Source organism: Parasteatoda tepidariorum, chromosome 6 (genome assembly GCF_982258835.1).
Source record: "Parasteatoda tepidariorum strain Cologne lab strain chromosome 6, Ptep-v5.0, whole genome shotgun sequence".
In the NCBI taxonomy this organism is placed as follows: domain Eukaryota; kingdom Metazoa; phylum Arthropoda; class Arachnida; order Araneae; family Theridiidae; genus Parasteatoda; species Parasteatoda tepidariorum.
The window spans coordinates 49,203,825-49,230,737 of record NC_141760.1 but is presented as its reverse complement, the minus strand read 5'-3'; the positions used below and the strand labels follow the sequence as shown (position 1 = coordinate 49,230,737).

Below are 26,913 nucleotides of genomic sequence, written 5' to 3'. Positions count from 1 at the left end.
CATATAGTATAGTATAGTACCCCATAGTATAAGGTATCAAAATAAAAATAAAATGGATTGTTGGAAATGTCTTATCAGAAAACCTCCTTAATCTCTCGTTTCTCAACTTAATCTTGTAACCACTTTATTTACAGCTAGCCTCCCTGTCATGTGCTATTTCGGGAATCCCCTTTTAAAATCGGTAGTTATAACAAGATTAGATTTCCATTCCTCTCCTCGTTCTGTGTGTAGTACGTATCTGCACGTCAGAAGTACGTACTGTATTAAAAATCACTGTCTGCGTAGTGATTCTTCTTCTTTTTGTAATAGTCTTTAATTATTGAAATTAAAAATCTCCTATGTTTTATTCTTGCCTTTTATTTTACAATAAATAATTGGGGAATTTACAAACTTTTTTCTTACATTTTCAAAGAAATTGGTTCAGTAATGAACTATAAAATCAGTACCTTGAACCACAATAGCGTGCAAAATTTTCTTTAACTTTAATAAGGCCTTAAATTCAACCATGGAACCATTCAGGCGCAAACATATTATAGAGCAATCATGTTTAAGTATAGTTACAATGCTCAAAAATATTGTTATAGTAATACCTAACTACTTCATATTTTCACCTTACAATTTTCACGTACTACTTCATTAAATTTATACCAAATGTAAGGAATATTAAGTACCAAAAACGTTACAAAATTTCTAACAGTGCAGGGTATAATTTAAAAAGTAGTGAATGAACAAAAATCAGATCGTTATTCAATCCTACCATACTTGAATATTCATGTGCTGTATCTTAACATGTTTAAACACGAACAGCTCAATCCTAAATGAAAATGAAACATGTATAAAGTTTGATGATACAACCGTGAAACTGTATAAAAACAAACATTATCTAGAATCCCTGATTTATATTTATATGATAAAAATGATATTATTCTGACAATTTTTCTAACGGGGTAGTTATGTAGATTGTAAAAAAAAGCATCATTTTTTATAAAATTGAATTCTACTTATTTCAAATGTTCGCACCCTCTAAAACTCAAACTTCAAAATAACAATAATACCAGATGAAGTATGTTTGATTACTAAATTCTGGTCAGGTGATTTACATTTTAAGGTCTTGGAGCAATTTAGTTATAAGCAAAATGGACATGTTTTTTTATTATATTGGTTTTTAGTATTGTTTACAGTTAGGCCCTTTTCCCTTCCTGAATTTCCACCAGATAACAAAACGATGCACAGAAAAATTTTTTGCGGACATAACAATTGCATTTTACCAATAAATGCTCCTCAGAAAAAATTGACAAATTTAAGATTTGCTCTTATACATCCTCCGTAACCTCAAGTGTGTGAAAGCAAGAAATGAATTATTATTTTTCATAAAAAATTATTTTTATTTGAATTATGTAATTATAAATTGACGGTCTTTAAAAACATCGTAAACAAATTACAAGTTTCTAAATGCTACTTTCAAAAAAGGAATTGAAAATTTGAATTAGATGTTTCTGGTGAGGTATCCACTTTTGACATGAAGAAAGGCTCTGTCAAGAATCAGGTTTTTCATTGCTGTTTTTCATTCGTCTGTAATCTTTTGTTATGAAATCTATAAAATAAATAAAGTTACAGAAACAGAAATATATAAAAAGTAAAAGTTAATTTTTATTTTATATAATTTTATTTATTTATTTTGTTAAACTTCTGCAACGTTTGATTTATTTTTTAGGTTCACTAAATGGACAACAAAAAAGCCAGAACCTGAAAAAGATAGACTTCTCCAAGAACGTCTTTTAAAGTTAAAAAAACACCTTATAAGCTTTTAAACTATTAAAAAAGCATTTTTATTTTACCAGTTTAATCAAAATAACCACCCTAAGCAAGCCTCTGCATCTGCCATACTTCGTGAAGCAAATTAAACAGCTCATTATGTTAACATTAAAAATAAATAAATAAATATAGTTTTAAGACTATGCCACAATACGATGTCATTATCCGGTAAGATTTTTAAAATGGTGGGAATCTTCGGGGAAAAATATATGTCAGTTGTACTCAAATTACACATACTTATTGTAAAGATGGGTATACTTTTTAAAAAGCATGTTATAAGGACTAGAATCAATTGCTATCTATAAATAAGAAGGCAAAAACAAATCGATAGTGTATTTCTCTTGTGAATTGCTATCGACAGTGATTTCTGAAAAGCGAATTTCAATTAATAGAATATTAATTCTTAAAATAAGGTTTTAACTATACTGATCTATTCATTTTAAAATACTACTAGGTGATTCTACTGAACTTTCTGGGCGAGATAATCGCATATTCATTAATAATTAGTCAAAAGAACATTTTAAAAATTAATATCTAAGCATGAAATATTTGTTCCAGTGATAAATATTATTTATGCCAGATTTTTAAGAAAACTTGAGATGTATAACAATTTCCTATTGCCTCACGCTTGAATTGGGTACTTGCACTTGAATAATAATAAGATATAATCGCGAATACCCACTCATGTGACCAATGACGCCAGCGCCAGCTGATCATTATAAGCAAAATGGTGTGTAAAGTTAAGATAAGTTACTCCACATAAGTAAGAATGTTAGAACATTTTCTAACGTAAACAAATGCCACGTTTCAACAACCAATCAGGATCAAGATACCGACACTATGTCACTTGCAGGTATTCTACTGCTCAATATCATTAGTGAAATTTTAAGAAAACTACAAATAATTTTGAATTCACATTCTGTCATGAAGTTGATAAATTCTTTTCCAATAATTTTCCTAGTAATCTCTCTCTTTTTTGAAAAGTTTTTAAGTAGGTACTCTACCATAAAAATATTACCCATAAGCTGTAATCTCTATCTTAAAATTTCAATATTTTCATTGTGTAAAAACAAAAAAAAATTGGTAACTTGCAACTCGAGAAGAAGGGAAGTAAAGTTATTATGTCGAACCATGTGATTAAAATTAATCCGATACCTTTAAGCGATGTCACGCGAACCTAATTGGCTTCTAAATTGACAAATGCCACGATTTACCTACTATGACATTGCTTGTAGGTATCCAATTATTATTGGGAAAAGTGTTCAATGCCTTCTTAAAGAAAGAATATCTATTTATCTCAACTGGATCGGAACTACTAGTTGGTTTCTTGTATGTAGCAATAGAGAGAAAAGCCAGCTTTTAAAACCAGAGAACTGTATAAAGTTATAGTTTGTATTTGGGAGAAAAAGAAAGAACCATGGAATAAACAAACTGAATCCATATTATTGTTACAAACCGAATCTTGCAATACAATTAACGAATACTTATAGTTAATCATTATTCCGATTTGAAAATTACGGTTTCTGTGATTATCGAAAGTTGTTTTATCCAAAACAATACGTTTTTATTTAGATCACTTTTAATAATTTTCCGGTAGAACATTCTAGCGATGAAACTCGATATCACGAAAGTAATTGGATTATTGATTATTTCTATTTAAGGAAGTATGGTTATGAGTATGGTTGAACAGTTAATTAAATTTAATTAATTAATTTTAGTTTTATGTGGGAGAAAGTTTTTTAATTATTTAATGAGAAGTAACTAAAATAAAGATTTTCTTTGTTGGCCTAAGTTCAAATTGACTTTAGATTTTTTATATTACTTATTATTATTATTATTATTATGGTCAAACGTAATATGCAGAATAACGAAGAAAATTATAATTCTTTTCATAAGAAAACAAATAAATAAACTATTACACTTAAGCACAATTTAAAAAAAAAATATTTTGAATTTTAAGTTTTTCCAAAGCATATCGACTTAAAAGTATCAGCTTGGTTCTTTATTTAATTATAAATTCCTTGCTGTAGTGGTTGAGACCAGAAATACGACTGGAGCGATTAGAGAGCCTTGATGGTAAAAAGACATAAGGCCCCAAAGGATTAAGTACTATGCATCTCTTAGAGCTTACTTGATAGAATAGAGGAGATCAGAAGTGTACCACATATCAAAGCATTGGACCATATGGATCCTTTAGAATCTAGTGCTGTTGATACAAGCATTGTCAAAATAAGGCCAAATCCCTGAAAAATATTAAAAAAATTATTTCAACGGCTCTCGCACTCTCAGGCTTTAATTTCTTTTATAAGAATGTATTTTTAGCATGATATAAAATAAACAGAATGTTCCTTAACCACCGCTTTTTATATATATATTTTAATCTTTGTCAAGAAATGTGTTCATTAAAAGTTACGAATTAATTATTAAGCGAAGAAGAAATATATTCCAATGAACCACAAACTGTTTGATCGTAAGAAACAGAGACAAATATAGTAGATACATCATCTCCAAATTTTTCAGGTTTTAAAGCAGGTTTTCATAGTTCAATTCATTTTTCTTACGCGTGATTTAAGAGTTTAGGTAGAATTTTTGCTTCTTCGTATCTAATATCGATTTGCTTTATATAATTTGTATATTTTTTTTACTTAATTTTAGAAAATAATAGAAAAGTTTTTTTTTAAATAAAGGCGGTGATTACGGAGCACTTAGCACACATTACCTAAATCTAAACAACACATATGTATCTCGTAAAATTTTACTGTATATTGCCTGCACATTTAGAAATGTTGTTTTAAAATGAGTACTGGTGGTTTAACAGCAATATCTCTTAAAAAAACTTTTAAAGCAGTTCTATGAAAACCATTATTTCATATAAGTTCTTAATACTATAGTTAAAAGTGTGCATTTAAGGACAAAAAAAATTGATTTGACTAAGCAGTTTTTCAAAAATTGAAAAAAAAAATAAACTTGTTAGATACTTAGTTACTTATTTTTTCCAGTTGTTTGAAAAGGATTGAATTTTTCGAAACTAAATAGCAAATCAGAGAACGGATTTGTTTGCTGTGTGAAATGTAGTCAAACGTCTTCAGAGCTGTATTTTTAGCCAAAAGAAAACACCTAAATAAAATAATCTTTAAAAACATCTCAAACTGTAAATAAACATTATATATGTATGTAAATACAGAAAATCAATTATTTATGAAATAAATAAATTTGCAATTTTTATTTTATTAATGCAGTTTTATCTTGAAAATGTAATATGCATTTAATACTGCTAAGCCAGTTTTATTTTCGCTAAACTATGACCGTTTATCACGAAATTAAGAAAAAATTACTATCATAAGTTCCTTAGGTGCTTCGAACTAACTATTATGTTAAGCAACAATAGTTTTTTTTTTCAGTTTATTTTAATGTGCTGTTACTAAATTCGTAAAAAATGCTTGAAACTGAAAGAAAGAACATGTTTTGAATTTTTTAAGGAAACAAAAGAGCTTGCAACAATTATCGCAGGGATTTTAAATAATTTGAAATGAAAAGGAAAATAACAATGCATCGATAGTAGTGAAATGTTAATAGTTTTTTGGATGGGATATACTACTAAAAACACGTATTACTGAATCTAATAATGTAAAGCTACCGGGAAAGACAAAATATAATTATAAATAAATATATTTTAATTAATTTAGCTTTTTTAATCATGTTGATATAAGGTTTTCAGTTTCGAACCTGATTTTGCAGTGTTGTTCATTCATTACTAATTTAGTGATTTTTTTCACCCCTTACGAAGATCGGATATTCAGCTACTAAATAAATAAACAAGAATTCTTTACATACTGACAGCTTTATATTATTTATAATGTTTAAGCATGAAAAATTAAGTATTATAATAATTTTACCATAGTAGATGCGTTTAATAAACTTGCTGACAGAACCTCTGAAGCAGGATATGTAACTTCTATACCATATTCAAATCCAACAGGTAGAAAACTGGTAAAAAATATTCTGAAAGTGAAATTTATTCGTTAAAATGTAAAGCTGTTTGAGTACAGTGCACACAATGTTGAAGAATTAAAAACGAACAGCAATGTCGGAATATTTTTTTATGTTCTAAATATTTCTTTTCTTGCTTTTTTCTCTTTTGCATTTTTCATTAATTTAAATAAATACTTGGGGGTACACTCCAGTTTGTTAGGTGAACCTCCTGAGCTGCTTTCGCTGCTTCTTTCTGATGGCATCGATTTGTTGGATACTAATTCATTTCAGTCTAGCTTTGTATAAATTGGGTTCCGCAGTGGACTGATCGTAAAGACACGGTTCCTAGTAGAACACCGATTTCAAGCATCACTAGTTGAGGTCAGTTAGCGGGTGGGTGACCACTTTGATCACCCTGCATAGGGATCGAGGGTGCGCGGTATCGTTCCGCGATAAACAGTTCTACCGTAAAGTGCTCGACTTCACGCGCTGGTCATCGAGCTACCAATCCAGGGAGCCATCCCCTCTGCAGAGGATCAAAATTGTGATGGCATGTCTTCGGATCATCCTCAGGAATGTTCCCCCGGCCGTCGCCAATAGCCCATTGTGCAGCTCTAGTGCGACATAAATAAAGTACCTATGTTATATAAATTGGGGTCTTAGAAATATGATCCACATTTGAGGTCTTAGAAATATGATCATTGTTAGGAGATACAACAGTTTTAAGTCTTTATATGAACTCGTATAATACACAAAACTCAAAGTAAAAGGTTAGAAAATTTACTAAAAGCACAGTAAAGATGTATATAAAAAGGGAGACAGTATTCGAAGGATAAAGTATAAATTTAAGTTGTATCGATAAGCATTCGAGATAAGTAGCATAAAATTGGGCCATCCAGAAAATTTATAGGAGTTTAAGGAGTTTAGAGACGCATCTGTGATAGAATAGTGATAGATTCTCATCCCAGAATCACTTATTTTTCTGCAGAATTTCTAGCCAATTTTTGTTCATTTCATTCTTCTGCAGTTTGATTAAAATACCCTTTCATCCTGCTGAAATTTTTCAGCATTATTTAAATTAACCCATTTTAAGTAAAGTATTAAACAATTTATAAAATTTGTGGTATTATTTTCATTAAATTACATTAAGACACAAAAAAAAGTTTCGTGCATGAAAAATACTATTTTATGCATGAAATATTATGGGGCGTATATGCACCATTGGCCAAATCAATGGACGAATCATTTAGTTAAGCACTGGTTTTAATGACATTTATTTTTATTTTATTTACAAAAGTTGCAACTTCAATTCATCATAAGACCATATGATTAATCTCAAATAATGATACATTTTGAAAAAGTCAAATTTGTCAATAATCATTTCAAGTTAAGGAATTATCGTAGTTAAAAAAATTTTTTAACAGAAATGCTTACTCCAATTAAATTGTTAGTATTTTATAGATGTCTTCAAAACTTCAGACAATATCAGAAAAATGGAATTAGTGAAAAATATGCTTCCCAGTGTGAATAAAGAAATATTTATTGAAATGGTGCTTTTTCGCCTCTTTAGTCCAAAATGAGTTATAACAAGCTTTAAACTTTTAAATATTATGCATCTTGCATAAATTGATCGGTACAATTAAAAAAATGTAACACAGATTGTTGTTTTTATGCGAAAAGTTTGCTTTTCTTTTAGACTTATAATTCATTTTATTTCAGCTCTTCTTCGCCCGAAAAAACTGAGATTTCTTCTTTTATCTTGCGCGAGTTCTGCGCGAACTCAATAGACAAGCAAGGTTTTGTGGAAACAGGGCTGGACAAATCAACCAAATTTCATCGGTTTTGTGACTACATATAAAAGTTTACATGGTTTATATTATATAGGTTTACATAAATTTATATTACTTACCCAAGTATTCCTATCATCAAGAACTGCACCCATATCATATTGACAAATAGTAGTAAGCTAAATGCAACGTACAGCACCAAACTCACGATGCATATTCCTGCGTAGGTCTCTCTAAAGCAAGACGCAATTTTTTTAATAAAATTGGAGATTACAAAAAATTGTTTCAAGATTTATTGATTAAATTTTATTTAAAAAGAAATTATTTTATTCTCCCCAAAACTTACTTGTATTTGTGTGTGTAATCTAATATGCAACCAGCAACAACTGAACCAATTAAACCCGTAAATATGAATACTAGCCCCATCCATCCAACTTCGATACTTTTGTTCTGCAATAACAGAAATTATTTTAAAAAATAGTTGGACTTGAATTAAAAATTATGTAACTGAAAAACATATTTAAGGCAATAGTTAACTATATAGGACCCCTCTCATTTTTGGCGATTTGCAAATAAGCGGATGTACACTATCTACCAATAAGTATTTGAGACACGTATGCAAATGACTATATCTGCGGTCCTGAGATACGTTACGCCCCCCTGGGACCGTGATTGGGACCCTTGGTCCCCATTCATGGTAAGCTCAACGCCGATGCTTACTGCACTATTTTGGATGGCAATGCGCTTCCTACGTTGTGGCAGGTTTACGGGGTGGGCCTCTGCTATTTCCAGGACGACAATGCTAGCTGTCATGTTGCGAAGGTCACCAAGGATTGGTATGGTGGCAATGGGGTTAATCGAATGGACTGGCCTGCCCAGAGCCCAGACCTGAACCCTATCGAGAACCTCTGGGACGAGTTAGATCGCCGAATTAAGGGGTGTACTACCCATCCAAAATCGGTGGAGGAACTTACAGGTCTTCTCCAAGCCGAGTGGAAGAAAATACCACTAGCTGTCACACAAGGACTTTTGGAAAGTATGCTCCGGAGGGTTCATGCTGTAATTGCCTCTCATGGAGGCTCTACCAACTATTGATTATGTATAAAGTTTGTTTTTCTTTACAATCACATGTGTCCAAATACTTATTGGTAGATAGTGCATATGTAAATAAACCAAAATACAATCATATAAAAGCAAACAAAAGTTGAGATAACCCAAAGGTGACATTGAAAGCAAAGACCGCAAAATATATCGTAGTAACCAAAAATGGGCAATTTTAGCAAAACTGAATGAAAATTATCAACAAACCAAGGAGACTCGATTCTACACTAGAGCTCCATTTATTTAACGAAGACGTTTGTTAGAATGCAAAAATAAAATCTCATTGTTTTTCTTTTTTATTTAAAAATGCATCCTTTAGTTCTCTTCTAAAATGTCTTATTATTACTTAGAAACCATAATGGTTTAAGTTAAGAAATCATTTCCCAGAAATATACTTTATTTGAATGAAAATACTTTAAAAACAATTATTGTAAATTCATTGTTTAATTAAAAAGAATACAAAGTTAGAGCGTAACATTTTCGGTCACTTTAAATATTCAATAAAATTTCCCTTCTAAAAGCGGAAGAATTTGGCAAGTACGGCTTTTTTAAATACTTTTCTTCTTATATTTGGTCAAAATTGCTACAGTATCGCAGAGAAAAATTTGGACATAATATTAAAAGATGCCAAAACTGTTTTTAAAGCAATCTGTAAAGCTCCATGGGTTGAAGAAACACTTAGAAAAATGTTATTAAAACACTTAAAAGTGATAATGAAATACTACGAATAATTTCATTTCAATAAAAATACTATAGGAAATGGGATAAATCTTCACCAAACTTACAGGAAAGTAACGCAAGATCAAATCATTCAACGTTGTTGCAAATGCGAAATAGCATCCAGCCATTAGACCTATAAAGATATAATGTTTTAAGAAACAAATTTAAATGAAGTCTTAAAATTCGTACACTATAGCTCTTTATTTCCAATACAGCTTTAATATCTTTTTTTAATTAAAAAGTTTTCTTCAAAGTATTCTAAATATTATATTCTTACACTGGAAAAAACTATCAGATCAGAATAAGCTAAAATTTATTGTGTTTCTGCTTCTATGAGAATACCTAAAACCTCGGTAAATTGTACCGAAGAGCTTTGGTAATTATTTTGGTAAAATTTACAATAAATTATGGTTTTATAATATGTGATAAAATTTGGTAAATGTGGCCATTTTATCATGATACTTTAGAGCATGGTAAGAAAACTAATTTTTTGGTTAAAATTACTTTTCAGTTTTGTATTTTTTACTAAGTATGTAGAAATACGAACTATAATTTTTAATATCAGAACATTTGTTAAACCAATACTATAGGAACGGAAAAATTACCAAACGAATGGTTTAAATACCATATACTCGGTTTTATTTTTCAGAATTATGGGAGTGCTTTTTTTTAATTATCAGAAATGTAAATACCATACAATATAGTAATTTTACCGGAATTGTTTTCTGTCTATGTAGCTTTTCTTCGTAAAATTGCTTCTATTTATTTCTGTATTAAACATTCGACTTAAAAATGGTAAAAATATCTTTAGTGCTTAGCTCAGAAAAAAAAAACGTATAGATATATTTTGTTTTTTTTAATTTTGAAAAAATTACTTACATTCATTCGACTTAAAAACTACTTAATTTAATTTTAAAATAATTTTTATTTTAAAATAATTATTACTTAATTACTTTTTTAAGAAATTACTTAAATTACATTCGACTTAAAAATGGTAAAAATATCTTTAGTACTTAGCTCAGAAAAGAAACATATAGAGGTATGTTTTAGCTTAAGATTAAGATAAAAATTATGCATTAAATGTTGATAAATCTTATAAACCTTATTTAGTTAGTAAGTAAGCCAGAACATTTTATTTATCAGCATGCAATTATAATAACTATAATATTTAGCATTTAAAAATTAGCTATTTGTTTGCTTTTTAAAATGAAGCATTTATGTATCTAAGTTCTGCTTACTAAAAAGAAACTTAACAGAAATAAAATAACTGAGATACCTAAAACTAGAATAAAAGAAATGCTATCTTACCATATACAAGAAGAACCAGAATAAAATTCAAATTTTTTAACATCTTCCAAATTATTTTCAATTGAGGTACTGATTTTTCTGACTTCTTTTGGCACTCATTGATGCTGGGTGGAAGTTTTGGCGCATTCTGAAAAGCTATTTTAGAACCAATTATTTTTACAAAACATTAAAAAATTAGTATAAAAAGGATTTAACAAGCAATTGAGAAACATGAAAATATTTGGAATATAGATATTGTATATTAAACCAATTTGAAATCTTTACGTTAATCTGACATGATTCTATTACGAACCATGTAAAAAATCCAGGTGTACAGTGCGCAAAAAAAGCGGACCACCTGGATTAACTTTTGTTCTAATAATCGGATCTTCACATTTTAGGACTCAATCTTAAGGTTTCGAGGGGGGCAAATTCAGATATACTAATAAATTATTGCAGACGATATTTAAAGATACGAAATCAAACACCAAAAGATTCTTTCTCTGAATAAACATACCTTTTTCAAACGGATTCGAATTTCTGACCCCCAAATTAATTCTGAACAGTCGCAATGCGGAAAATATGGTTCCAATAGTTTGGTCAAGGAGAACAATCCCCTTTGTTAATTTTTTTATTTTGCGTATTTTTCTATACTTCGAAAACTTTTTAAGGAATTGAAAATGTTTTGCACAATATTATGAAATTCGTTAATCCAAAAATAATTCTCTCAAAAAGTAACTATGAGTAACTATTTATAATTTTTTATTACGTTATTTAATAAGAATAAAAAATTATGAATTGTAAACTATAAAATTTTTACATCACTTAAAGAATATCATTTTATTTAACAGATTAACCGAATACACAATTTGTGCAAAATCGGCCGAATATTTCCTGACAAAATGAATTTTAAAAATAGAATTTTTAAAAATGCGATTTCTAAGGAACCATTCGACCGATTTATTCAAATTTTGTACTTTACCATTTAAAATTGTATTCTTGCAATGATATAAAAAAACTGTATACCTTAAAAAGTTAAAAATATTTTAATATTATAAAATAAAATAATAAAAAATAATAAATATTTACTCAAAGTTATATTTGCAGTGGAAATATCTTTGGGGAAACGAATTTTATAATTGTCTTCAAAAAATTTTCAATTTTCTTAAATAGTTCTGAAAAGTTTGTGAAATAAGCAGAAAGTAAAACTATCATTAAGGAGTCCAAACTTCGGACCGCTCTTTTGACCACAAAAATGGAACCATATTTCCCAGATTGCAGACACCCCCCTTATATTTGGGGGTCAGAAATCCAAATTCATTGAGAAAAAGATATTTTTATTTAGAGAAAGTACGTTTTTGCGTCTAGTAATATATGTATATATATACTAGCCGCCTAAGGCGGCCAGCTGTCCGCCACGCTAAAGGTTTCCACAAATAAAGTTTTTTAAAACATAGCAGTAAATCTGAAGATTAGTGAATTAAAGTGTTTCTGTCCTGCAATTTTGTCTTCATATCCAGTTCTGCTGCAGATGTGTTATAGCTCTTGAGGATGTTTGAAGATGTAACTTTGCTATGGTAACCTAACCTATAATATAACTATCAGGTGGAGACTTGTTTTTTTTTCTTAAAAAAAGGCCTCAGAAATTGTAAAAGCATAGAAAAGTTGCTTTAAATACATGAAAAGAACACGAAAACGAATTAATTTTTTATGGTATCTATTTCTCTATAATTTTTTTATGGTATCAATTTCTATTTCTATATCGCTACAAAAATTAACGTCGGGTAGACTATATTTGAGGGTGCCCCTTGATTCTCGCCAAGTTGTGATCGCCAAGCTGGGCGATGTTGAAACCCAATCGTGATTCTCAACGGTTTAGATTTTAGCGTTATTAATGTTCAACGGTATGCGTAATTTCAGAGGTCCATTAGTTCTTCGTTAGATACCGGCTGGTAAGGTTACTTTTACTTCTGGTCAATAAGATCGAAGGTATGTGGGCAGTCGTAAAAAGGGACTTTATAAAAAAATGTCATCACCAGATCGGTACCACAAACGCCATTTTCGATTCATATTTCGCAGAATTTATGTGACGATGGAGGTACACAGATTCTATTCACGATAAATTTAGACAGTATCTAACTGTTATTAGATAATTCTGTGCACCTAAATCTGAGTATATTCAAGCTTAATGAAGAAGTGAGTTTTTTTTTTTCCTTTTCTTTCTGCACCTACTCCATTAATCTTTGCTTCGATTCAAAATCCTTTTTATTGGATTTATTAATTTTGCATATATTGGGTTCATTGCAAGCTTTATCCGATGTTTTGTTGAAATTTTCCAATGTTTTTGAAATATCATTATGTTTTGGCCGTTATTTCTGTTACCACGGTGTTCCGCGCAAGCACTAATAGCGCCAAACGTAAGTCACCAATTTCGCCAAGGGGCATCCTCAAGTATAATTTTACCTTTTCGTCTTCGCTTAAGAAAAAAAAAGAGCGTGGAAAGAAGAAGAAAAACTTATTATAACAATTATGAACAGCGATAAATATATCAAAGCGTAGCGTTCTATTTACGTATCTAATATGTTGCCACATTTTTAGTACAAAAGTTAAAGTTTTATCCACTTTGATAAATGTAAACTAATGCGAATCTTACAATTAAATTACTAATTCCTTCGTATATCATTGGTTTGAGTTGTCGAAAATTAATATTTCAATTGTAAGGTTCGCATTAGCATACATTTATAAGAGTGGTGAAAAGTATATGCATTTTTTAATAGTTTCTTGAATATGGCTCTTTGAAGACGAAAAAGCATAGATTTTCTTACAAAATGACTGATAACTAAGAAACTAATCCAAATTTTTGAAAAAGAAAAAAAATACTTCTTCATTATGTCAAAACACAATTATGTGCCGAGTTTCGTGCCTGGGCGAGGCTTCTGGGGCGATATATTGTGATTACAGACACACACACAGCCGCGTTTATTATTATGTATATATATATATATATATATATATATATATATATATATATATATATATATATATATATATATATATATATATATATATATATATATATATATATATATATATATATATATATATATATATATATATATATATATATATATATATATATATACGAGTATTATTGTGTAATGCTAATAATATATTTATATTTTTTATAATATTATTATTAGATATTAATTTGTGATCCTAAATGAGTTGTATCTTAAATAATTTTTGAAAAGGATTCTAAAACTTGATCTTTACGGATGGGATAGGATCGCAAAAAACACTTTATCAAGTACAATAGAACTTGTAGTAGTAGATCAATTTTAGTACAAATTTAGTAGGAATAGTTCACTTTTAAATAACATGTCAACGATTATGCTATTTTTTTATATAATCTTTTAAAAGTAAGCTTTCATACTTATTTTATGAAAGATATAAAGATTTTTAATACATATAAGTAAGCAAAATGCACGCACACTTACTTAAAACTATTAATAAAAGGAGAACAGTATTCATAGCAGTAAGGATAGTAGCTACAGTTTCTTTACCAACTTCAATATCTTCTTTCTTCTTGCAGTCACTACTGACTAAGAGAGGTGAGAAAATGAAGCCTATTCCTATTCCTAGCTGTTGGATTAAAAAACTTTAATGACTACGAATCTCAAAGTGGTCATCTTCGAACATCAACTCAGTGTATGTATGAAATGCTACTAGGTAAGTTAAGGGATTCAAATTTATATTCACAAAAGAATATCATGACATGTTCGCTTTCTAAATGGGTACAGTGCGCAAAATAAAAAACGGTCCATCCTGAATACCTTTTGATCAAGCGAGCGGATCTTTGTGTCCTAGGACTCAATCTTAAATGCTCAAAGGGAACCTCAAATATGCTAATTAATTAGCGCAAATGATATTTTAATTTACGATATCAGACACAAAAACATATTTTCTGTGAATAAACATACCTTTCCTTCGACGGATAAGGATTTTTGCCCCCCAAATAGTAGAGGGTAGCCGCAATCTGGGAAATATGGTCTAAGTATTTTGATAGAAAGAGCTCTCCAAAGTTTGAACCCCTTAATGTTAATTTTACTTTTTGCGTATTTCGCCATATCTCGAGAACTTTTTAAGCGAATTGAAAACTTTTTGCACACAATTATAAAATTCCTTTATCTAATGATAATTCTATGAAAAAAGTAACTTTTATTTTAAGTATTTATTATTTTTTATTATATTGTTTAATTCAGTTTCTTTCAGTGATTTAATTATAGTCGAAAAAATTTTGAATTTTAAAGCAAACAACTTTTAACAGCATTTTAACAAATGTAATTTTGCATAGAAAAATACTAAATGTTTTCGAAATCGGTCGAATAGTTCCTGAGAAATCGAATTTTTCTTTTTTTAATTTTGACTTTTTCCATGCAAAATTACATTCCTCAAAATTATGTAAAAAAATTCCATACCTTACAATTAACAAATTTTTCGACTATTATTAAATAAAATAATAAAAAATAATGCATATTTATTAAGAGCTTATTTTTGCCTGAAATTATCTTTGGATAAACGAAATTTTTAATTGTGTGCAACAGTTTTTCAATTCACTTAAAAAGTTCTCGAGATATGGCGAAATGCACAAAAAGTAATGTTCACATGAAGGGGTCTAAACTTTAGACCGTGCTCCTGACTATTGGGACCATATTTTCCAGATTGCAGCTACTCTCTCTATTTTTGGGGTCAGAAATTCAATTTCGTCAATAAAAGATATATTTATTTAGAGAAAGCACGTTTTTCTGTCTGATTTTATAACTTAAATTATCTCCTGCTCTTATTGATTAGCATGTTTGAGTTCACTCCCTTGAACCATTAAGTCTTGAATCGTGCAGATCTGATCATTAGGTGAAAAGTTTTTCCGCGTGGCCCATTTTTAATTTTGCGCATTGTACATATTGAAATTTTGATGAAATGGAAAAATTAATTATTTCAATTCTAGTCTCTGCTGCTTGTTCACTTTGCACACCAGCCCTCTTGGCTTCTTCTTACTCATCATTGAAGATCAAGAGAGAAGAATGGCTTATGTCCCTTTTTTTCTTTATTTTTACAAAAATTACGATTGGATTGCATTTTGAGGAGCTCTAAGTTTTGGCAAATCGGTTCTCACCCAGAATTGGCCGTGTTTTGTTATTGGGCCGGACAATGGAATGGAAGTTCCTGCATCCGTTAGTAAATTCTTTATTTTTTCCCTCCAGAATCAGTTTTCATGGACATAAGCTGTCATTCCCCTTTGATCTTCTTAAAGTTTTTTTTTCTTGAAAGTCGAAGTTCTTTCTTGATAATGGTATGAAGTCCCATTGATTTTTTTCCAAAAGTGAATGGATACATTTACCTGCAAGTTGGTATTGTTGGGTTTTTAAGCGATGATGCTGTCTATCGAAAAGCCTGTTAAGCTTATCTAAAAGAAAGGCTTAATAAAAAATGCAGGTTTTTCATTTTTTGGAAGTTTGATTGGCTATATCTACTGGAAGCATCAATAACCTAGGGTTGTGCTGGGTCACGGAACTTTTCTAATATTGTTCCTCACTAATAGTGCATTGCAATTCCTTAAAAATCATTTAAAGAATTGCAATGCTGTTATTTAACCAAGATTTTCAGGGTCGAAAACACCGACAAAGGAATTTTTCACTAACTTTGACACACCATAACTCTAAAAAGTAACAGTGCGTCATGGAAACGTCTGCATATACATAACTAGGGAGGGATAAACTAATAATACAGCAAAGATAAACTTAAGGGTGCTGTTACTTTCCTTAGATAAGCGCCATAAAACATACTAATATTTCCCTTTTAACAAAATTACTTTAAATTTTGAATTTTTTTACAGGGAAGAGAAAAATTTTAGGAACTCAAATTTGCAGAGTATTAATTTATAACCCACTTCACTATAAAATTCAAGCAAATCCAAAAATGCAACTATCAGAATTTCATATTTTTGTCTGATTTTTAAAATAATAGATTTCAAGCACTAACACATTTTTACTCTCACCACTTAGTTGGTATCGATAACAATAATACTAGATAGACGTGTTCATCACTTTAAAAAAAAGTTTTTTTGGTGACTTTGTCTATGTGTTTGAAAAGTGCGATTCAATTGTTCATCATTAATTTTCGACAAAAGCATTCGAGTGGTTTCCTTTCTCAAATGAATATAAAATAAAGTAACGTTCTCGGATAGTTATCGTACAATAAGTAATAGGTCAACCGAGCTGAATTTCAACAAATAGTCTGATTAGTTAAAATACATATACTTTTCTATTGCAATTGTCAAATCTGGATGGCGAAAATTTGGCGAAATTTGTTGTCCATTTATGATAATTTTGAAGAAAACAATTGTTTAACTCAATATAATTACGAAAACACTTTTGATGTTTAAAAAGACAACAATTGTGAAAAGTGAGCTGGTGCAATTTATTACCTAAATACAGAAATTCTGAAATTAAATGTAACATGAAAACTAATTAATTGATTATGAATGAATTTTCCAATTTCTAAACATAAACCTAATTCGAAATAAAATTGAAATAGTCATCCAATGTAAGTGCTAAAAAAGTTTTATTTTTCATCAGCCGGTTTAAAAATGACGAGAAACAATTCAGCATTCGTTCTACAATTAATAATAAACATATTCATGTTTTTAAGGCTTCTATTATGCATAATATCACAAAGCATCGACACAACATACCTCATAATTTGATATAAACATAACATGACGAAACATTTGCATAACATGCACTGTTTATTTCTTATTTGTTCTTTTATCAAATACTGCCACTATTAATGTCTTATGAGCAAAAGTAAACAAATAAATAAACAAATAAAATATAGTAAAACTCTAATAGCATCAGGAGAAACATTATAGAAATATTACAAATAAGTTAAAAAGTTAATTCATTGATTAAATCTGACTGAAAAGATTAATTTTTCTTTGAAATAAATGATTAGATTAAAATCGGTTTGAAATTTTGAATGGCATAAAACTGCAGCATATAGCTCACATTGTGTATTTCAATATGATGTAGTCATGAATGATATTACGATCAACTTTGATGTCATGGCACTTTTCATGTAGTTTCTAATCGCCCAACGTGCCTATGCGGCCTCTATCAACACCGAAAAGGAGCTATTAATTGATACTTTGAATAGTTAATACTCTATGATTTATTATTTAGTTTCTTAATTAAATGTTTTTTGACTTTTTTACATCAAAGAGAAATATAAAAAAATGGTTTCACTCCTATGCGTATATAAAAAGCGAAGAGTTTTATTTGAAAGCATAGTAGCAAAAGCTCACCCAAACGGTTTCAGAGCCACGTTACGGTAACAAGCTTAACCACAAGTTTGATGAGTTTATCCTATTCCATTGTTATTTTTAATTAAATTTATAAAGTTCTCTATAATAGTTTTATTATATGCTTTATTTTAATTCCATAAAATGTTTAAATGTTAACTCTTTATGGATGGCATACGTTAATGAGGAAAAAAAGCACATTTTATAAAGTAAAATATGACTTATTTAATATATTTCAGTTATTCGCCATTTTTTTTCGTTCTTAAATTTATTTCAATGTTGAATAAAACATATATTTATACTGATGACAGTCCAAAAAGCGCTATTAATGTAGATTTTTTCCCTATTTGTTATAAAATGTATTATATGACAGACATTGTAAATAAAACTATAACGGAAACACTTTTTAATTATAATAAATCTAATATCTGAGAAAAATTAACTCGCCTACTCAATTTTTGAGATGCAATGCGCTATTTATAAGCATATGTAGTATCTCTAAAGACCGGGAAAAAAAGGTTAACGTTACCGTTAACATAACATAAACGTGACGCAAAAGTTTTCTAATTATAGAACTAATATCATTTGGAATGGAATACCTGCAAGTGTCATAGTATAGGTATCTTGATCCTCATTGACTGTTGAAACGTGGCATTTGTTTACGTTCTCAACTGTTCTTCCCATTCTATTTTGAGTAAGCCAAGCCCGTTAAGTATTAATTCTCTTAAGTGGCACATTCTATTTTCTTTCACAAAGGTTTCAATTCTTTCAATATATATTTCTTAGTTAACACAATTACAGGCACGAAGCCATGTTGAAAATAGACTAATTAAGCATCGAAATTGCCTGGTACACTGAACAAAAATATATCAAGGTTACAATGAAATACATGAACAAATAACAAATTTAAGTTGAGTAAAAGACGTAGAAGGGAAATAATTATATTTTAACAAATTCAATGTACGATACTGCGTTCTATTTGATTAACTTTACGTTAATTAACATTCTAACTTGTGTGAAGAGACTTAGCTCGACTTTAACACGCACTCTTGTTTATAAAGGATCAGCTGGCACTAAGGTCATAGGTCACATGTCTGTGTATCAGTGTTCGTCTTCCTCTCGGGTTGCAAATACCCAATTGATTTGAAAATTTCATGCTTCCCCATAAATGGATAAAATGGAAAAATTTACTTAAGTCCATGTAATTATATCTCTCCAATAATATTTATTGGAAGGAATCAAGAAAAATAAAACTTTAAAACTATGCACACACACTGTCACACACAGAGAAGCATTTCATCCTGTGATGTTATAAATAGACTTCATCATTCATGTTATAATAGTACAGAAATAAATGAAAATATGACATAGTCACACACTACATTATGGAACGCTGAATGGCAACTATTCCTAATGAGAATATCAAATATTCGTTTCATTTTACAGTAGCTAGAGGGCGCAGGGTTCCATTGGGTGACATGATGTAGCGATATTGCAAGCATTATAAAATTTCTTTGAAGAAGTATAAAATTTCATTGACGAGTTGGATGTTTAATTTTGTGAGTTGTAAAGGAATGGTAAGATTTAAACTTATTTATTATTTACTTTAAAACTATTTCTGAATTATAATTTATGGCAGAAAAGAATGTTCCAACAATATTTGCAACTTACTTGATTACCAAACACTCCAATGGCGCATGCACGTGACACTTCATTGGCTGGAAACCATCTTGATGCTATAAAGGGAGGTATTCCTAAAATAGCTAAATTAGTGAGTGAAGCGGAAAAAGTGCTCACAATCACAAAAGGAAAGGAATTTTGTTTCAATGTCAAAAACTGCAACGCTGCACCTGCAATAAATTTGTATAAAACATTCAAAACTTCTACAATTATTTAATAAAATATGCTTCATTTGGAAATAATAGCTTTTAAATTATATTTTTGAAATTTGGGAGTAATGCTATTATATCCAGCAAATATTTTGTTTAAAATTTAATTATTTCCATTAAAGTTGTACTATGATGTCTTGGACCACATATGAGAAATATTAACATGAATTAGTTTCTTAAAAAAAAATTCGGTTAGGCTGTAATTAGAAACAGCGAAGTACAAGCTATGAAGCGGAACTAGATCAGTTACCCTTAGCTGCTCAACAATTATTTGCATCTTCTTCCTGCTTATGGCATCAGTAAACTTATTTTCATTCACTTTTGCTGATGTTGACAGCCAATTCCTCAATAGATGAATGGTTAAAAGGCAAATATGGTAAAATTCATTCGAATGAACATCTGCTTAGATATAACTATAAAACTTACAGTCCCTCAAGGTACAATATTTCAGCAAAAACAGGAATATTTATTAGTATACTAATGGATTATTTTCAGTTTTTTTTCGTCGGGACTAGATGGTCATTGCCATTTGGTTAATCAGGATTCAAATATTTAAGCTAGTTTAACTTGAAAAATTAAAAATGTTGCAATAATTTTGTTCAATGTTGTCTCGAATACTTTTTAGAATATAATGCTTAAAATTTTCGTTGAATTTTTCTAACTGTATGAATATGAATACATAATTTTTTAAAGATAATTTGAAAAAGAGTAAAAATTTAGGAAGTTCAGGAAGTTTATTTGAATAGGTACACCTTCTTTTCTACGGATTTGGATTTCTGACCCCAAAAATAAAGGGAGTAGCCGCAATTTGGGAAAATGGTCCCAATAGCTTGTTTGGAATAGCCGTCCAAAGTTTGGATCCCTTAATGTTAATTTTACTTTTTGAGTATTTCGCCATACCTCGAGAACTTTTTAGCGAATTGAAAAAAAATTGCACACAATAATAAAATTCGTTTATCCAAAGATAACAAGCAGGAAAATAACTTTTATTAAATATTTATACATTTTATTTTTATTTTATTTAATAACAGTTACAAAAATTTTGAATGGTAAGGTAAAAAACCCGAATCCTTCGAAAAAAATGTATGCTTAATAAAATTAAGCACGTTTTTGCTTCTGATTTCGTAGCTTAAAGTATTGTCTACACTTATTAATTAACATATTTATTAACATATTTGAATTCACTCTCTCAAATCATTAAGATTGAGTCCTAGAACGTGAAGATCCGATCATTAGATCAAATGTTATTCACTATAGTCTGCTTTTTTTTTGCGTACAGAACACAATCATCTGAAATGATTGTGTTATGTACGCAAATGAACACAATCAGTTACTAGTTAATCGGAAAATAATTCTACTTAAATGTTTTAAAAAGTAATTCAAAGAATTTTAAACTTACTTAAAGTGTTGAATAAAGAGCCACAAATAACAGTCCATCTCAAGTCGATTCGGTCTATGATTGAAGAAGCAGGGAAAACAAGAATTATGTAAACAACCATATACAGCATTGACGTCCAATTCACGGCATTTTGTGTTACATTGTAGTAGCAAGTATTCATATCAGCCATTACAACATATTGCGGATATAGCATTCCACACAAAAACGACAGAAAACTGAACAAAAACAACATCCAAAAACGTCTTTTGTATACTTTGATTTCAGTCACGTTGTAGTTTGGATCAAAGTTGACAGTAGCGTGATCTGTCGTAGATGCGATCTTAGAAGTCATTGTTACAGTGTTTTTTTTACAGTATTTGTGGGTATCTTTTACCGTACATCCATTTAATTTCGATGTTACAGGCCTTTCAATTAATAAAGGTATATTTCCCCAATCAATCAGCCTATGTCAAAAGAAGAAATGTAAATGTATTTTAAAAACTTTTTTAGGTTTCTTTGGAGTTTATTATATTCAATTTTATTTCGTAATAAATACTCACATTTCAAATATTTGTCATGAAATACTAGTCAGTTCTATTAAAATATTAGTTTTGTGTACTTAAGAGGTTTATTAATAAAACCGAGCTAAATGAAAATTTCTTCAAAACTGAGTTAAAGCCATATTTGGTACACTTATAGCATATTTATTTTGATATGCTTGTATTTATAGTATATTTTGTATTGGTTTCGTTGTGCTTTGGTGTAATAGTACCGATAGATATAGATACATCTGAAAACTACCAAAACATTACAATGCAATAGAAAATCAAATTCAATTTTGTTAATTTTCCCGTTTACTTGAATATTAGAAAATATTAGCTTGCTCGTTTTTCGTATAAATCATAAATTTCACTGTGGAACAATTTTGTTTTTCTATTGCATGAGATTTTTTAACATATCAAACAGGTCTTACAGACCTCAACAGATTTACAGATTAAGCATATCTTACTTTTTTTTAACAGTTAGACACTTTTGTATCGCTGATTTCAAATCTGAAATCGGTTACTCTCTCCGAACTACTGTTTTTTTAAATGATATTTTATTCAATTTTTTGAAAAGTACAAGTGTAACAACGTTTGATATAACAAGGGATCGCATAAATGTTGCGACAAACTTCTAGTGAAGTTAGAGCACATCATCAGGATTAAAACTGCATAAGAACCCATGCCCGGAAATGTTACCATAAGTCACTATGGGAGCTTCCCTTTGCTAACTGTTTCTTTGAGTGCTTCTGAGCAAGTCATAATAGGACGTACAACGATCTGTTTCCATGCAATTTTAATTCTGATGATGAGACTAAACTTTCCTAGAAGCTTGTCACAACACTTATGTGACCCCCTGTCATATATAACACTTTTAAACTTGTACATTTCGACAAAAATATACTAAATATATTGACTAGAAAAAAATTGTGTAGCTTTAGGATCAAAACTAATTTCAGATTTGAAATCCCAACAAACAAATTTGACTGGTTCAAGAATTTGTACAAATGCAGCAAAAAATTGTTTCCCTGTGTTATTAATGCTAATATTGAGCTTAATAGAAGACGGTAAGACTTACTAAGGTAACCAAGGTAAGACGGTAAGACTTAACGGAAGACTCCAAGTAGCACTGTTAAAAAGTGCCATATTTAGCGTTGGTTGGGTGTTATATTTTTATCTATATCCTAATACTCTATTATTTAATATCAATAGAAAAGTTGTGTTTTAATTGATCATATTTTAATTAAAATAATTACCATAATCTTTGTTCGAATATAAGCATTTAATAACAAAAAAATATTTTATACTTTTTGCTTAGTGTGTTTTGATCTATTATTGTATTAGGTTCACAAATAAAGAGACATGTGGGGATAAGGAATGTGATGCAAATTGAGAAGGTTAATTTTAAAACTTTTCATATCTTCAAACATATCTATCATGGCACTAATAGTTTGTTATTCTATCTTATAATAGGTTGTGCGCGGCGTGGCATAGATGAATGTCTCAACTGATAAACTCAATCTGCATTATGTGAAACGCTGCTATGTTAAATACAAGGACATTTAAAAACCACCGTCTGTGTGAATTTTTTATATTATATTATGAATAAAATTGCTCTGCATTCTTGCTTAACGTATTAAAGGAGAATGATTGACAAAGTTAAAAATGAAAAAAGTTTCCTCGGTAATAAATTGAGAAAAACTATAACATCCCTAAAAAAGAATAGACTTAAACATTGTTAAATAGACATAATGATCTATTGTTTTTTAGGCAAATTTTTATGCTAAATTGAATGAAATCAAGCATGAGCTGATAAGACTGATAGTGTAGACGTTTAAAGCGTCCTTCTGCATAAAAAGTACAGTTTTATTTTTGTATCTATGCACGCGTCCAACATTGTTATCTGGGAAAGTGATCGATTGTTTCTTTTGTATTTGTTTGCATTGAATCAAATGAAACCAAAAGCGTCAAGAGGACTTATTGTTTAGAAGTCATAAGAATTATAATTAAATTTTTATGAGTAAAAAGGACAATTTTGTACTTTTATTTAATTACACGAATGATATTGCTATCAATATAAATGAGGCATTTTTCTTGTGCGCTTCATTACACCAAATCCATTAAAATCAAAATTAAGACAATAGTTCTAATACTTCAAATGAAATGAGGGTTTATATAAAAAAATTAAAATTTTTAACTTACACTCCTTTACTCATATACCACTAACAATTTCTAAAATATTAATTCTATCTGTTTAGTTTTGATTTTATTGATTATGTAATTAAAAAAATAAACAATACCTCACTTGTCTACATAGCAGTATGAGACGTATTTCTTATGCACTTTACTATACTAAATATCAAAATTACGCTGATAGTACTAATAGGTTAGATGCAATGAGGTTTAGTTAACAAAACTAAAATTTTCAGCTTATACCTCTTTACACACAAACACCTTAAAAATGCGTTCGATCTTTTTAAGTTTTGATTTTTCTGAATCTATCATAAAAAATTAAAAGAAACTATGCCTCGCTTGTTCATATACCACTGAGAGACGCATAAGTACAAAACTGTTCTTCCGTGTAAATGCTTTCATTACGATTTAAATATTAATGCGGACAACTTTTTAACCCTAACAGTGCTTACGTAAAATATCCTCAGTGGTAGACGGATCATGGGTTTAAGGCCCCTTGCCGTCAGGCTAACAGTGGGAGATTTTCATGGTTTTCCTCACCATGAAACGCAAATGCAAGGTCGATCCATCAAAAAGCTCTCCAGGTAGGTAAATTTCTCCCAATACTTGATACAGGAGTTCCCTTGTCTTCTGGGATGGTTTAAAAATTGCAAGACTACAGGTTTGAATATTGGTAGTCGTAAACTTAAAATGGATACGGCTGTTCAACGATGGATATAAAATTATAAAAAGCATAATTCTTATTGAAGGAATATAAAGTGCTTCAATAATTTAAGGGCTATTTCATTACATTGTCATACCCTCCAACTTATGAGGATTTTGAAAATAATTCTTTCTAGTGGTAGCGAACCAAAGTAGAAATTTTTAAAGCAAATGGATCTCTCATAAAACTTTTATCAGAACTTAAGAATCTAGCCATATGGCCTGCACTTTTATAAGTAATAGTGGACAAGTTATGCTAAAATTAATTTTTTTTTAAATATTAAGACATTAATTTTGCTACCGTCTGAAAAGAAAATTTCTGAAACTACGGAAATTCCGTAGCAGTTGGAGGGTATGTATTGTACTAACAGTGATAAAAATGCCATGCTGTAATTACAAAGTACACAATTCTTTTTTACTAAGCTGCCTTTCTATAGTACAATATTTATACTATGATTTTTCATTGCATAAAATATACTCAATGCTGTAGTAATTATCTATAGTAACTATCTATGTTGAATCATCGTTATAACTTTACAGTAACTGTCAAGACATTTGACTCACCTAAGCTTCTTTAACGCCTGAAACTGTCTTTATAAGATTGCGCTGCAACCACGTATGGATTGAAAAAAATTCAAAGATTTGAATTGAAATGTCATGCTACTTTATTAGCATTAAATAACAATCGTGTCTGGCCGCTGTATAATGTAAGGAAATTACAATGCATCAGCGGAGAAATCAAGTAAAATTACAGAGACACATTTACTCTTAAATCAGTCAGTTTTAGGTGAGCGATTTCTTTGTTATATTTGGTGGGACAAAATATGCATAGTCATTAGAAAAAATACAGTAAATAAATGTGTCTTTGATCAGATATGCTTAACTAGTTCGTTATCGGTATAAGAATTAGAGTTTTATTTTTTAGGTTTATGCTCATTTGAGATATTTCAAAATCGGAAGGGGGGAAAAGGAAACCAGTACATCGTAAAATCGACATTTTTTATTGCTGTAATAATGAAAGATAGGATGAAATGTTTTATTAAAAATATGCATTATGCGTAATAGATTTACGCTTCTAAGGAGAGCAGTTGGTAATATTTAAAGCAGATCTGTATAATATTAGATAAGAAAACTGTGTTGGTTATTTACAATATGACAAAAAGACGTAATCATTAAAAAATTTATCGTATTTATCTGGCCTTATTTGTGACCTGATAAAAGAGTTTCTAAATTATTACAATAAAACAAGGTAATATAAATATTATTTGTTTTTACTTATATCAAATATTGTATCTAAAAATTAAATAAGATAAAATAGGTTAACAAATAACACGGGAGAAAAAGTAGACCATTATGACATAAAGTTAGCTAACCAAAAGATAATCAGATTAATCATTAAATATAGCACTATACACTATAAAAAATTAATGCTATTACTAATAAATTAATACTATACACTATTAAAAATTGCACTATAAAAATTCCTGACCAAACTACAGTTAAAAGTACAGTTATTGCGCGTGTAAGTACTTTTTACCGTAAAATCCATTTTTCCGGAACATGTTACCGAGCAAAAAACTGATATACCGTAATCTTAAAGTAATAATTACCGTAATATCTCTGAATCATTCCAATTAAATAAGCATTACTGTATAATATCACACAGTAAAAATGGATTTTATAGATGATGCACCCAAAGTGCCGGTACTTTATACCGTAATTTTTTTATAAAGCATCCAAGGTTTCGGGGCCAAAATTAGTATTTCGATGAAATTTGTTTCAAAATTTGAGAGTTTTTATTTGGGGATTTTTATGTGCAGGTAAATTGAATTCGTAGTGGAAATTTTGAAATACACTAAAAATATCAACAAAAAAAATGGCGACTAAAATATGGTGAGCAAAAAAAAATTTTTAAATATTATAATACATTTAAATAATTAAATATAGCAATGAAAATATAATAATTTTCGTAATTTTATATTAAAAATGAAAACCAAATTATATTTCCGAAGTAATACTACAAAATAACGCGAATTAATTACAAAATAACGCGAAAACATGAAAAAAGCATAATTTTTGTTTTTCGGTATATTTAGTCCACCTTTGCAATATGGGCAAAATGGGGCAGGTGTTTTCGAAAGAAGAAACATCAAGGAAGACAGCAAAAAAA

At 29.5% G+C, this 26,913-nt stretch overlaps 1 protein-coding gene across 1 annotated transcript; it reads right to left on the bottom strand.

Moving 5' to 3' along the window:
* Nucleotides 1-1,364: 1,364 nt before the first annotated feature.
* On the bottom strand, nucleotides 1,365-25,416 carry LOC107440790 (choline/ethanolamine transporter flvcr2b). The gene is made up of 11 exons (XM_043040615.3): nucleotides 25,308-25,416; nucleotides 21,328-21,770; nucleotides 19,711-19,889; nucleotides 14,180-14,324; nucleotides 10,704-10,838; nucleotides 9,461-9,528; nucleotides 7,921-8,024; nucleotides 7,697-7,807; nucleotides 5,712-5,817; nucleotides 3,947-4,058; nucleotides 1,365-1,594 (listed from the first exon to the last, which is right to left on the bottom strand). The coding sequence occupies exons 2-11, from the start codon at nucleotides 21,656-21,658 to the stop codon at nucleotides 1,536-1,538; spliced, it is 1,350 nt and encodes a 449-aa protein (XP_042896549.2). The 5' UTR covers nucleotides 21,659-21,770; nucleotides 25,308-25,416; the 3' UTR covers nucleotides 1,365-1,535.
* Nucleotides 25,417-26,913: the final 1,497 nt, after the last annotated feature.